At 40.2% G+C, this 15485-nt stretch overlaps 1 protein-coding gene across 2 annotated transcripts in view; it reads right to left on the reverse strand.

Annotated features, from left to right (window-relative positions):
* Window positions 1-8377: 8377 nt before the first annotated feature.
* Window positions 8378-15485, reverse strand: part of atp6v1c1a (ATPase H+ transporting V1 subunit C1a) — a 66235-nt gene continuing 59127 nt past the window's right edge. For both annotated transcript variants that reach the window (XM_041190259.1, XM_041190258.1), the window contains 3 exons: window positions 13352-13449; window positions 10087-10213; window positions 8378-9060 (listed from right to left, as the gene is read on the reverse strand). In XM_041190259.1, coding sequence (XP_041046193.1) covers window positions 8965-9060; window positions 10087-10213; window positions 13352-13449 — 321 coding nt within the window. In that variant the 3' untranslated portion in view covers window positions 8378-8964. The remainder of the gene's footprint in view (window positions 9061-10086; window positions 10214-13351; window positions 13450-15485) is intronic.

Raw genomic sequence — 15485 nt, forward strand, 5'->3', positions numbered from 1 at the left:
GAGGGAAAGTCAATACCCGCCTGAACAGAGCTTCTGTCACCGGCTTGAGCAACTATGGACAGCTAACTGGGAGACTCCACACAGATCCTCACTGGCCCCTGGATAGAGGCGGAGGCATGGAAGTTGAGGGTCACTGTGACCTTCAGAGCCAATGGCATGGGGTGTCCACCCACGCTGTCAGAGATGATCTCAGGTCTGATCATCTGCCAATGGGACTCACGGTCTCCCTTGACATTGCACCTCAGGCATATTGAGGTAGTTGCATCACGGTCTGTAAACCCTGACAGCAGGATAGTGGTGTCTTCTGCGGCCCCTTACTGCTGGGATTTACTGTTGGCCCTGCACCCCTTGTGCCTGCGCCTCTCTTCCCACAAGGACCCTCCCCTGGAAGCTGCATTGGGACAACTGGCCTCCTCTCCCTTCTGACCCTGTCTGCTTCCTCAGAGGAGGTGCCTCCATTGGAGACCACAATTCCTGTTACCAGGGTGAGTGATAGCTGCCTGATACTTGGAAGGGTCCACATGGTCCAAACACTCAGGGGTCCTCGAAGACACCAATAAGCCCAGAGATGAAACTTGGAAATGCTAAGAATGAAGCCCCAATCAGGAGAATGAGCTGCCAAGTACCAATAAGCCACCAGCAGCAAGTTATCCCCCAAACTGCCCACTACTCACATTGGCAATGCTGCTGATCCTTCTTAACCACTTGTGCATGAGGTTTTGCAAATTGTATCACGCCGCCTGCCCATGCGACGAACGAAAAATCACACGGACAAACTTTAATCGCCTTAAATTGGGTTAATTAATGGTGGGCACGGCTCCAGCTCCCGCTCCCACCCTCTGAGTGAAATATAGCGCAGGTGCGCGATGATGTCGGGGTAATCGACCGATGTCACCGCACATCATTTTACGCTCGTGCGGGTGGGTCCGTGCCCGTCCACTCAGCGAAAAATTCTGCCCATGGGACTGGAGAATAGCACTGCCCACGGTATGATGTATAGAGTCACATGGTAATAGACTGAGAGAACAGTCTAGAGAGCACACTCTGGAATAGCCTGCAAGGAGGTAGCAGTGCCATGCATGACAGTAATGTGGGATCTGTAAATGGTTAAAGACTTAGAACAAAGAGTTCATGTTTTAAGTATACAAGTCTCAAATCTCATCATTGAGACATCTAAAGAACCCATATTACAACAAAATATAATCTAAACATTTAAAATAATTTTCATAGTTGGTAGACAACATATATCGGTAAAAAATTTCCATTGAATCTTCAAACCCTTAACGAAAGCTACTTGACATCTTTTGAGCTGCACTGTCTCCAGTTTTATAGCACCTTAATTGGTCTATTATACACAATGTGTTGTCATGTGCACATTCCATTGCGTAGCACTAACTTTGACAGGCATGCTATTTTTGTTGCACTTTTGTTACATTTGCCAATTGATTTTGCTTATTCCTTGAGCCCTGCAATACATCGTCTCGATGGTAGATGGCAGTGTTTCTTTCTTTTGAGACATTGTAATCACCACCCAGGTTATGCTGCTTCAGACCTTTCAACTCTACCATGCAAATTTATTGGGATAAAAAATTAAAGGTAAAATAATGTTCTAAAAAAAATTCCATCCTCTCCTCGAACCACTATCAGCTGGCTCCCTCAGGCCTGCTCCCTCTTTGATGTGCCGTACTAGCCTGTGTCCTGCCATAGTCTTAGGGCCTACTGTTCACCGTAGGTCATCATCACTGCAGTTCTCACTTCATGTATTCTTCACTGCGGTTTGCCAGCATTAGTCTGGTGAGGGCAGGGGAGGACAAGATTGGATGTCAGGCCAGAACCTCACCCAGGACCAAAAGCCAGCCAACCAGCCAAATTCTCCCACCACCCATAACCCAAAAGTCACACCATCTCAAACAAAGTTGCCGTTTTAGTAAATCCTAGCCCTCTCCTGCTGACCAGTGTCCTTTGCTTGGATTATTCCTTGACCTCACTGCACCTCATCCACCGCCTGTGGCCCTCAACAGTTCCCTTCTCCATCACACACCAACTGCTACCTGAAAGAAAGAAGGAGATGAGGCTGGGGATTGGAAAGAGAATAGAAGGCGACAGTGAGGATGAGGAGCGAAATGGAGAGAGGAGCAGAAAAGGTGAGTTTTTTTTTTAATTCGTTCACGGGATGTGGGCTTCGCTGGCTGGGCCAGCACTTATTGCCCATCCCGAGTTGCAGATGCCCTTCTTCAGGAGCATTTAAGAGTCAACCACATTGCCCGTGGGTCTGGAATAACATGTAGCTGGCAGATTTCCTTCCCTCAAGGACATTAGTGAACCAGATGGGTTTTTACAACAATTGACACTGGTTTCATGGTCATCATTAGACTTTTAATTCCAGGTTTTTATTAAATTCAAATTCCACCATCGACTGTGGCAGGACTTGAACCCAGGCCCAGAACATTATCCAGGGTCTTTGGATTACTGAATCCAGTGACAATATCACTACACCATCACCTCCTCTAGTAAGACAGGGAAACAGAAAAGAGGCGGAGAAGGCAGAAAAGCAAGAGCACAAAGACGATAGTCGAATCCTGAATTCTCTGGTTTCCTTCCACAGCACAAGATCCACTGTTATAAAAGTCTTGCATGTAACACACTTCCTGCACATGCGATTTATTTTGCATTGTGCTTTCTTTCAGTTATTCTTTGTTGATTAGCACAAGAATAATTCCCGTGATGAAGAAATGTAGCTATGAGGATAGATTGGAGAGGTTGGAACAGTTTTCCTCGGAGAAAAGGCGGCTGAGAGGTGACTTGATAGAGGTATTCAAGATCTTGAGGGTTTGGACAGGGTAAATAGTGAGAAACTGTTCCACTCAAGGGGGCACAGATTCAAAATAATTGGCAAAAGGAGTAAAATTGATGCGAGGAAATTTTTTTTCACTCAGAGGGTGGTTGGAGTTTAGGACAAACTTCCGGAGAGGGTGGTGGAGGCCGGTTCAAGCGAGGTAATCAGATGGGAGTTGGATTGCTATCTGAAAAGAAGGAATGTGCAAAGTTATGGGGATAAGGCAGGGGAGTGGGACTAGGTAGAATGCTCTTTCAGAGAGCCAGTGCAGTATCAATGGGCTGAATGGCCTCCTTCTGCACTGTAAAGATTCTGTGATTATGTGAATTCAAAGTGCACACTAATCAAAAACACAGGAGAGCAATTAGAAAATTAAGAAACTGCAAAGGACCTATGAAAGCTCTAACCAGTGGTCTTTAAAGGGACATTGCCAACATAAAAGACAATGTTTTAATTTTAAACTTACCTTAATGCAGAGCAGAGTGATATTCCACTCCACTCACACCTATACCATTTTAATAGGCGAGTTTTAGGCAGCTATAGAGGCCTGCATTCCAGGCCTTATTAAAATTGGGTCATTCGGACTCTGATGCAACTTTAATTCCCTGACTCACGTTTGGTGCTGGAACCTGGCACTGTACAGGAGTAAGTCAAGAAAAGGGCCTAAAATAATGAGGTAGCTAAATAGGGTGGATATGATTCCCTTAGCAGAGGGGTTAATAACCAGGGGATTTAAAGCAATTAATAAAAGGATTAGATGGGGTTTGGAGAGAAATTTTTCACCCAAAGGGTGGTGTGGGTGTGAACTCATTGCCTGAAAGCGTGGTGGAGGCAGAAGCACAACACATTTAAAAAATACTTGGACTTTGCACTGAAAGTGCTGCAACCTAGAAGGGCAAGAGCTGGAAAGTGGGATTCGGCTAGATTACATTTTTTAGAGCATGAGTGGACGTCTCCAGCCTGTTCCACCATTCAGTATGACCATGGCTGATCTTCTGCCTCAATTTCGTTCTCCCACCCATTCCCCATATCCCATGAGAAATCAAACATTTGTCTATCTCAACATCAAATATACTCAAAGATGCAGCTTCTACAACCCACCAGTAGACAATTCCAAAGATGCACAACCCTCTGAGTGAAGAGATTTCTCATTTTAGTCCTAAATGGTTGATGCTTCATCCCAAGATATCTTCAGCTGACAAAGACACATTGGACCAAATGCCCTCTGTCAAGAAGAATTTATTATAAAATAAATAGTGGGATGTGCCTATATATCTGTATGTACATATATATGCGTATGTGTGTATATATGTGTGTGTGTGTGTTGTGCGTGTGTGCATGTATGTGCGTGTGTGTGAGAGAGAGAGATTTAATTGAATTTGAGGCAGCTAATCTGGGGGCTTTCATCTAAGAAGAGGGTCGGTTTGAAATGTTAATTAGGTGAACATGGGGAAGTTTAGAAACATAGGTTTCAAGGGAACATTTGCATTTTGAAATAAACCAGACTAAATTGTTTTCAAAGGAAGGGTGAAATATGTCACCTAGCCAGTGGAAGTTTAGAAACAGTGTTTATTTTTCCCAAAGATTACTGGTAAAACTTGGTGCTATGTGAGGGTTTTATTATCAGGGAGATAAAGTCTAAAGACATAGTGAAACAATGGGTATTTGCATTCAAATAGGAAGATATGTATAAAGAAGGAGCAAGGGCTGTGTGTAAAGGAAGGCATTTTTAAGATCTTACAAGTATGAAAAGCCGTCAGCATCTATGCCTCAAGCTGCTGTCTTCAAAGGATTTAAATTAAGAAAACGCACTTGGAAGTCCACTTGTTGAGGGTATCATGTTTCTCCACCTGGGTCTTTTAAAATCTGTGTCTTACTGTTGCCTTACAAAAGTATAACTGGGAGTTAGATTGAGTAGGGGGATTTAGAAGTTATCATAGTAGTAATTTGTAAACCTATGTATTTAAAATCATTTCTCTTCTTAATAAGTATTTAATCTAGTTTTATAAAAACCTATAAGACTTAGTGGACTTATTACTACTGAATTCAAGGCATGTATCTTGAAATTTATATAAATTGAAAATTAGTTATGATAGTTGTTTCGAGTTTCACTCTGGGATTTGAACAGCTCAGCATTTACCATCCACTGTGTCACAACACCTCCTCCTGTGCCATTAATTAGCTATGCTTATATAAGGAAAGCTTCACACTTCTACACCCATGGACTTCCCATGCCCCCAACCAAGACCATTTATTCCAGTGGCAGTTTTTCACATCAGTTGTCACTTCCCACCCAACTCCAAGGTCCCCACTTCAGACCTGCCAGATTTGGGCAGGAGCTGGACCTGGACTATAGTAATGAGGCCCAGAAGTTAAATAGCCAGGCTCTCACATTGGCAAGTCAGAGCAAGCCTGCAGCTGCCATGCCAAACTCCTGCTCGGAGTTAAAATTGAAGATAGTATTGTTAGGGTAAATGAGTGCTCAAACTGGAGAAGGGTTGGAAGTGGTGTGACTCCCAGAATCAGTGCTGGGCCATTTTTGCTCTGTTTAATAATAAGTGAGTTGGATATGGACACAGGGGACACAATTTCCAATTTTTCTGAGAACACCGATATGGAAGACTTGGAAAATAGTGAGGATTGTAACAATCTTTGGGAAGACAGACAGGTTATCAGAATGGGAAATGCATAATTTATCATGGACAGGTGAGGTAAAAACAGGGAACAGGAGTATAAAGCTTAATGAAAAGATATTGAAGAGTGTAGATGAACAAGACCTATGAGCTCAAGTACACAATTCTCTGAAAATACAAGTGCAGGCAGGAAAAGGAATAAAAAGGCCAATAGAATTTAAGATTTCATTAATAGGGGCAAGAAGTATAAATGAATAGTATTTATACCAACACAACAGTAAGTCAGTGACCAAGTCATCACTGTATGGTATTGATAATAGTATTATATTTCTAGTTTTTTATAGGATGAACTAATATTTATGAATTTTGAAGTAAGCCTCTTTTTAAATAGTTTAGTTTACATCCATTTAAATTGGAAAGAGATTAGATGAAATTTCTTTTCAGATTGCTGGACCATGGTTTGCTTTACCACATGGATTGGTTGAGGCAGACAGCATTACATCTACCAAGGGAAAATTAGAGAAAAATTTTAAACAAGATACAAAGCTACGAGAACAGAGATTGTTTTGGGCTGCTCGTGGAAACAGCTGCCTTTCAAAAACATGCCTCTCTGAAGTGCCTCAGATTGAGTCAAGGATGAAGAGATTAGGAAAGGGTAACCTACAGTTTAGCCAGAGATTAATCTTTTTGCTCATCACTACAATAGACTGTGAAAGATACTAGTGGCAACCTAACCCTCAAATAATACAATAATGCTCTCTGGGCAACATTTCCAGTCTTTATCTCTCTTTCTCTCCTTTCCCACCCTCCCTGCCACCAGCCCCTCTCTCCCTCTCCTCTTTTCCACTCTTTCTCTCTCTCTTCCTTCACCCCCTCTCCGCCTCTCGCTCTCCTCCTTTGCGCTCTCTGCCTCTCGCTCTCCTCCTTCACCCTCTCTAGCTCTCCTCCTTCGCACGCTCCGCCTCTCTTGCTCGCTCCGCCTCTCGCAATCCTCCTTCGCGCTCTCCGCTTCTCCTTCGCTCTCCTCTTTCACTCTGCCTCTCGCTCTCTGCCTCTCGCACTCCTCCTTCGCGCTCTCCGCTTCTCCCTCACTCTCCTTCACTGCCTCTCTCACTCTTTCTCTCCTCACCCACTCTTGTCTCTCCCCCATCCCTCTAATCCTCACCCGCACACCAGCCCAGGGAAGTGACTCAAGAACCCAAGGCTATGGCCAACTCCCAGTTCAAGGCTGCACCTGGGCCCAGAGCCTGGACCTCTTCCTGACAGTATGCAGTGGATTGAGCCCCTGTCCCAGGCTTCAGATGGAGCTATTCCCCCCACCACCCGCAACCACATTACTCAACTTCACTACCCAAATGGCGGCTGGCAGCTTCACATCCCTGCCCTGTGCTCCTGCTCCCAGATCTTGGGCCTCACTCTCTCTCCGCAGCCGCAGCCTCTGGTGTCAGTGGCATCAGTGTTGGTGCCAGCATCAGAATATGGTGGCAGCTGGCCCAAATTGCAGCATGCCAGGGGAGGGGACCCAGAGTGCAGATGAGGTAAAACCAAAAATCGGGACACAAATCAGAAAAAATTGGCCCTAAAGAATAAACCATGTTAAAATAAAATGATGTTAAGCGGGGTGACTTAAAGTCAGAACTCACTATTATTCACAAGACAATTTAGTGTAGGGGAATATTTATTTTTAACATCTGGCAAGAATAATCTATTCCTATCTCTCAACAATGTGAACTCAAGAACATATGAAACAGGAGGAATATTCCACATGACCCCTCAAGCCTGCTTTGTCATTCAACACAATCATGGCTGATCTTCTGCCTCAATTCCACCTTCCTCAATTCCACCTTCCTCAATTCCACCTTCCTCAATTCCACCTTCCTCAATTCCACCTTCCTCAATTCCACCTTCCTCAATTCCACCTTCCTCAATTCCACCTTCCTCAATTCCACCTTCCTCAATTCCACCTTCCTCAATTCCACCTTCCTCAATTCCACCTTCCTCAATTCCACCTTCCTCAATTCCACCTTCCTCAATTCCACCTTCCTCAATTCCACCTTCCTCAATTCCACCTTCCTCAATTCCACCTTCCTCAATTCCACCTTCCTCAATTCCACTTTCCGACCTGTTCCCCTTATTCTGCGATTCCGAGACACCAAAAATCTGTCTATTCCAGCCTTAAATATACAAAACAATGGAGTATCCACAGCCCTTTGGGGCAGATAATTCCAAGATTCACAACCTTTCCAGTGATGATATTTAGGTCAGAGATGAGAAATCACCCCCCCGCCCCCTCCAACCCCACCGCTGATCCTGAGACAGTGGGCCCGGTATTCTAGACTCCCCATCCATGGGAAACGACCTTTCTATACGTACCATCAGGCCACTTCAGAATCTTTTATGTTTCAATGAGGTGACCTCTTATTCTGCTAAACTCAGGAGTATAGGCCCCATTTACTCAGCCTCTCAACATAGGACAGCTCTCTTAACCCAGGAACCATTCTAGTGAACCTTCAGGACTGAAATTAACTGGCCTGCCAATGCATGGAGCACAAAGACTAGGCCTACAGAAATACAAATAGCTTTAGGTCCATAAGTGAAGCACCAAAATAAAATCTGACCTCTTAGCGAAGGTGTCGAATTGTCATTACATGCATTTCTCTCCTTTACCTAAGTAGGGTTTTAATTATTCAGCTGACACTTATTTGCTAACGATAAAGCAGTAATACTCAAGCTCTGTTTGCACTCGAGTTCTGCCACTTAAATCAGTGATCATAAATTATACATTTATATGCAAAGCTAAAAACTTAGCTGATTTTTTTTAAACGTTTCCACAGCATTAGTGTTTGTTTAAAGTTAGAAATTTTGAAATCCAGTAATTCTATGACAAATGTTCAACACTAAAAAAGGCTTGGTTCCCATGGCTTTTACATTTATTCCATATTTTGTCAGCGTGATAGATCATGAATGTATACAGTTTTTGCACATTGGAGTCACGTTTAAAACATCAGTACAGACCCTGTACATCACATACACATTTTCAATAAACATGATTGGTTACGACCGGTGACTATTTAAAATTCTATGTATCAAACACAGGTAAATAGGTGAAATGATACAAACTCTTTTGCACTATTAATATACAGTTGTAAACAAGGTCTTTCAGGAATATTGACAACCAATGCAGCTTACCACACAGCACTTCACAAATAAGTTTTTTTTTTGTTTTTAAATAATGAATTTATTCATAAATATAGATCCAGATTATTGCAGCACATAATTCAATACCTGATTGGTAAAAAAAAAGTACGTCAACACATATTTTCAAAGGAGACAGCAGCAGACAGATCACAGGACTGTACCTAATTGTAGGACTGAGTAAGCAAACACCAGTTAACCCAGACTTAAAGGAAATTAAGGGACAAGCAGGCATCTGTCCAATACTACTGTAACCCATACTCTAAAAGCCAAGGTGGCTGGAGAAAACTGTGTTAGCATCTATTTGAATTCAAGCAGGTTGCAGTCAATCTTGTAATACACATAGGGGTAGTATTCTTGCTGGCTTAGACTTAGGCCTGGTATGTCCATGGCAGCCTGCAAAAGGAGTTGAAAACAAATTAGATTTATGTTATTCCAGCAAACTGTTCACCAATTCTTTATTTAAAAACCTCTACTCAATTTCTGATGATGTTGCAGCTGCCAAAATATACGGATCTTAGAATTTACAGGATTTATACAAAAACAATTTTAGGAAGTCACCATGTGTTTTGAGTATTTTATTCTGTTTCAATTATCTGCATGAGATACTGCTCCAACAGCACCTTGCTGTCAAATAAAGTTGGCAGGGGTTACATTCACGTGACACCTCACAAATGGCAAAATCGTGAAAACAAACATACTTTACAATAGGAGTCAATTAGATAGGCATCTCAAGCAGACTTGAAATTTGGAGGAAACACAAATCAGGTCATAAGCAGCACTTTGGCATGTGGGAAATTGTGAATTTTTGAGAAGTGTTTATCAAATTAAACAATTATGATAGCTTTAATTATAACCATTTTACTTTAAATCAAACACACTGGATCAGAACTTTAAGACAAAACCATGAGAGGAGTTAATACATGAGTCAGTCGTTATTCTGGCAAATCCTTAGTTCAACAATGACCTAGAATACAGTACTAAATTTGTGAATGGATGGAATTGCAGACAGATGTGATGTTTTGAATAATTCTTTATTTCTTCATCTAACCCTTCCACCCCTTGTTCTGTTCAGTTCTTTAAAATGTTAACACCTCGTATACAAACCTATTGGCAAGGTCTGATCTTGATAGCATTGGCATCCACACACATCCACTCTTGGATACCAGTTGAAAGCTGGAATCCCAGACAACTCTGAGAAAAAGGTATCTGATATTAACTGTTGTATCCAACTGACACCCTAGGTGTGCAAGTTAAGTTAGCACAGCCCAAGTATCAAACCAGAGACATTCCAGCCTGCATACCTCCATTATTCACCTTAACCAAATGAGCGAGTAGAAAAGCTAATTTTTCTGTTTTATCGGTGGCATCCACTAATACATCAAGTAGGTCATAATAAAATGGTGCCATATAGATACCTACATCAATGATGGCGGCTGCACTGCTGTCCAGGTGTTTGTACAGATCATTAAGTACTTCTCGAAGCTTTTTCATCATCTTTTTGTTGGGTTGTAAAAGCATTGCTTGGAAGTTGACTGGCAAACCATACCTGGATACAAGAGGGAGGACAACATTACAAAGTGACAAAGAACGGTACAAAGATATTAGGAGTATTTCCTGCTCATTTCATGGGCAAAGCACTGTGCCACACATATGGAGATGCTTTATAACTTGTACATTAAACTAAAATTTAAACAATCCTTTATTTGAAGATTCAAGTTCTTCAAAAAAATTAAAACAGTTGAAAAGCTGAAGAAAACTTAAATAAGGTCTGCATTTGAACAGAGATCAGTTCCTCAGAGAATTAAAATTTTCTATATACAGCATTGCAGTCTACTCTATATTTGAAAATCCTACGTACAAGCTATATAGAGATTTTTTTTTTACAATTGCACATATCTTGTCATACTTTTCACTTACTGTGTCCAAAATTTTGTCACAACAATGATTTACATTAGTTTTTTTTTACTGGGTATGACATAGCACCTCTTTAAATATACTTACTTTCAGTCTTGCTACAATAGGTAACACTGCTACCTTTCTCTCAATCTACTATCGCTGTTCATTGCCCTGAGTCTACTTGAGCTTCTTACCTCATTGTAACAAAGTTAACACTAACAGGCTGTAAATAATGGCTATAACATCATGCTCAGATTTAATATTTTGATGTCTCAAATTTAAGATTTTCCCAAAGTTGCTTTAATTCTATTGATAAATGAATGACAACCTTTCAACTGTAATGGCTGGTTGTGTATAAAATCAGTACGGAAGGAGTTTTGAGAATCAGATCAGAAAGGGGTTTTATCCTGTTTGCACTACACACATTTTCTTAAATTTTCCATGCTACTAATAAACTAGCAGTTGCCACTGTAGCTGCTGGCTGTTTGCAGTACACAACAAATGAAACTGCGCACTAATTAAAATATTGCTGTTTGTTCAGTTGTTGTGTGCACATCTTTTTAGTAGCAGGATCAGTCATCCACAAAGATAAGAAGGTCCTTATATCCTTTGTTCTTTTGAGTATTTTACACTCAAGTGCCCTTTTATGAATTTTTAATGGTGCTCATTGTGACCATTAACAGATTTCAGCAAGTAACTCGATGAAACCCTAAACATTTAATGGAGGGGAAATAAGTATCTACTTTAAACAAAAAATAAAACATTGGACTATCTAATCAATCAACCCAAAAAATACCAAAAATCAGTCCAAAAAGAGCAAGGGACATTTGGAATACAATTTCCTGTTAAAACCTGAAGTTATTATAAGCATTTACCCAGTTATTTGCTAAGGTTATTTGATATTTGGGGCAAAATAGTGCATATTTCTGTCAACTTGCAATTACACGTCCAGATGACCCACACAGCCCTATTGCTTTAATATATCAAACTTCAGTTAAGGTGACCAAAAGTCCATGATGTTGATTGCCTGATAGAGTGCACTCAATTATGTGGCCTGGGTGATTTAACTTGGAAGGCCTATTAATCAGGAAATGCAGTGAGCACACATTATTTAGAAGTGCTAATTCTCGTGGCTGGGGACCATATCCATAAGTACTTAGTTAGCTCTGTCTGAATAGGTTGGTCTACTGGGCCTCCAACAACACAGATGTGCATTCTGCCAAAGCAAGAAGCATCAATAGTAATGGAAACTGCTGCAGCTAAGATATCTCGAAGCAGAACTAAAGGTACAAAGGCAGAGAAAAATACTTCTGGGCTACCTATGAACATGGAGAATTTCCTTGACCAACTATACTTGATATTGGTTCTGAACACTGATGCAGTTTTGATTAAAAATGGTTGAAGAATTTGGTGTAAGCTTAGCAGCCCAATGTACTCTCAACACTCCACCCAGATGAAGAGCAATAATAATTGAAGTTTCTTGTCCAATACTTTCTTCAAATAATCTGCACAAGTTTCATGTGAACTGTAATTAAGGGAATAAAATCTATTCTGCATGGCTATCAATAGTGAAGATAAGACTTCCTACTCAATACAGGATTTTAACTCCATTATAAACAACTTTAAATATTTTGAAAAAGAGGTGAATGACTATCTTATGAATTAAACATGGCTGGAGAATGATATAGCTAATGTTCATAATTCCTTCATTCTTTAAAACCATAATTCAAGTTATTGGAAAATCTTAGAACTAACATTTTAGTTAAACATTTCCCGTAATCGATGGTTTTTTGAATCCTCAAAGATTACATGTAGGTGGAACGCAACCATCTAACAAAAAGAAAAATACCAGAATGTTGGAAATTTAAAATGATCCTGGAGATACTTAGCAGGTCAGACAATATCAGTCAGAAAACTGGAGTTATTTTATGTTTCAGATTTGAGCAGTTCCTCAGGACTGAGTAGATTTTAGGGCAGAAAAGTACCAATGTAGCTCTATTCCTTAGATGGTTCCGATCCTCAATGAAGTACTTAAATGACGCAATCTCTGTAATGTAGGAATGGTGTAATTTCCATATCATTTTATTTCAGTTTTACCCTTCTTACCCCATCCACCACTTCCCTGTTACCTGAATTTGTCTGTCCATTTTTGTTACTATATGATTGTTACATGTTTGTAATCCAATTAGTCTTTATATTAATTTTCCAATGTAAGCTATATCACAATTTAGCCTTTGGGCTGCAAACATGTTTCTTGAATAAAATGCCATTATTATTGTGTATAAACAAATGCCCAATTAAATTGTTATTCAGTACATAATAATGAGGCTGAAGTTGGTCATTACTTGTAACTCTGAATTACCTGCTTGCAACATCATTTTTAAAGATGCTACCTCTCCTTATCCCATAATTAATTTTTTATATCACCATTCAGACCAAAGAGTGAAAAATCACAGTGCATATGATACAACAGAAATAGAAAAACAAAAGTTGATCACCACCCGGGGATAATATGAAATAATGAGAAATGTGGAAAATCAGAATTGCATCTCCAAAATTGAATTTCTGGCTGGAGAAGTGATTTACCTCGAGTGAGAAACCAAGTATGAGTGAAGAGGCTTCTGATCAATAGTAAAATAATTAACCTTAAACATTATACACTAATTTACAATGATTACGAATTAAGTAAGAGTCGAAACTGAAGAAAAATGAGAAAAGGAGATTGTGCAGCCACATTTGCAATTACATTGCAAGATTTCAAATTAGTGAATTTACTAATGTGCCATACCTTAGAACAGATTCTACAAAAACCCGTAATGCTTTCACATGAATCCATGCAATGAAAGCTTCACTGAAGTTAACTTTCAACCATCGCACCAAGGGACCCTGTAAACAAAACAGTTTAGCACTTTAAGCTAAGCCTAATTCATTGCAATGTTATTACAGCCTTTCGCATTTTTCCCACAATATCACTTGTTCAGTCTCAAGATAATAATTTACAAAACTATCCAGGTATTTATTTTTCAACTGGGATGTATAAAATAAAATCTGTGCACTTGGTCATCAATATTTACTTTTTTTAAAATAAAAATAATGCAAAGCATGAGGAATACTATTTTTTAACACTTATTCCAATGCTGCATTAACAAATTTACCAACCAAATTGGATTATCTGCTTTCATTTTATACTAATTACTTCTACACTTTATAGCCTTCTCGAGTATCAAGAACTGATTACACGTGGACATTTTTCTGTCAAAAGCAAAATATTGTGGACGCTTGAAATTGGAAATAAAAACAGAAAATGCTGGAAATGTTGAGCAGGTGCGGCAGCATCTGCAGAGAGAAAAACAGAATTAATATTTCAGGTCTATGACCGTCCATATGAAGTGGATGATGATGAAAGGTTACAGTCCTGACATGTTGGCTCTGTTTCTTTCTCCGCAGATGCTTCCAGACCCATGTATTTCCAGCATTTTTAATTTTTCCATCAAAGGTCATCCATAATAGCAGTTTTCATATAAATATTTAAAATTCTAAAACAGAGAGGCTGCACGACAGCAGAAGGGCATAACAAGGCACGGTGCTAATTACTGCCAGGTACATTTTTTTAAAATCACCTTCCCTCATCCAAAAATTAAGCTCCCATTTAACTCAACCTATCTGTATTAAATTCTCTATATACACTGCAAACAATATTCATCTATGAATCAGACCTCTAGATGGCACTTCAAAATACTTCAATTTGAATTGTAACATTTCCTCTTCTTTTCTTTTAAGATCTTGCCACCTTTCTGCCTCCTGTCTCGCCTCATGTTTTAAATTTAATTCAAATCCTGCTTCAGTTCGCTTCCTCCTCACCTGTATCTTTTGCCTCTGGGGGTACCCTTCATAAATGTGTTTTACTTTACATTTTTATGTGAAGATACAGAGTTCTAGAAACTTTTACCCCACTCTAAATGTAGATATTTCCTAGCTCTCAAAATATAAATGCTAGCAAGGTTCCCTCTGTGGGTTTCTTTCTACTTTACACTGTCTTCAGCTGATCACACCTTTCACCCTCCATCTCTCCCACCTTCCAATGTCTGCCTGCCATAACTACTCACATTCTGCGCCAGTTACTTCCTTACTTCAAGATTGCTTTTGCTTGAAAATACAAGAGAAAACACTCTGTGGACCTGATTGAACCTTTACTTCTGACTGATTTCACATTTACCTCATCACAGCCTGCCGTGATTGTTAATCCTTGTCATCCAGACTGCTGCCTGCATCATGCTCCCACTCCAGCTTGCACCTTAACTCTTCAAAAACTGTTAGGTTCCACAGAACCATTTATAATTAATTATATCCAGATGGTGACAAGCAGCATCTCACTGAGGAATCACAGCAAGGATTCCGCTTTAATGGGAGGGCAGGGGGATTGCTCCTCTCCCTCCAAGGATGTTGAAAGATCGAACCTCAATCAGGTCACTTGTATGTTCCTCCTCCCCTGGTTTTACTTGTGGCATCAAGGGTCTCAAAAGTGTAGCATATTCCTGTGTGCTGCAGTATCATTCTATTTTATTCCCTGCCTTCAACCCAAGTTGACTTTCTCCCTCCCTTCCAACCAAGCTTTTTCCTTTCTTTCATCCCCAACCCCACTTTGCCATTTCATTACGCCTCTTCCAGTCGGCAGCAAAGTCCTTTGACCTGGTTCCTGCCATCTAATCCCACCCAACCTGAGCATTACACTTGCTCTTAACTCAACGGTGCAATACTACAGAAAGTCAGCTGGTTCCCAAAACAAACCAAACTGCAACGGTAATTACTTTGATATCATTACTGTTTCAAGTTTTGAATCATAGTTATTTCACTAATCTTCTCAAGATCCAATTTACAACTAGAATTCAAATCCAGAGAAAGTAATATCTGTTGAAACCTAC

This window comes from Carcharodon carcharias, chromosome 6 (assembly GCF_017639515.1).
Source record: "Carcharodon carcharias isolate sCarCar2 chromosome 6, sCarCar2.pri, whole genome shotgun sequence".
Taxonomy (NCBI): domain Eukaryota; kingdom Metazoa; phylum Chordata; class Chondrichthyes; order Lamniformes; family Lamnidae; genus Carcharodon; species Carcharodon carcharias.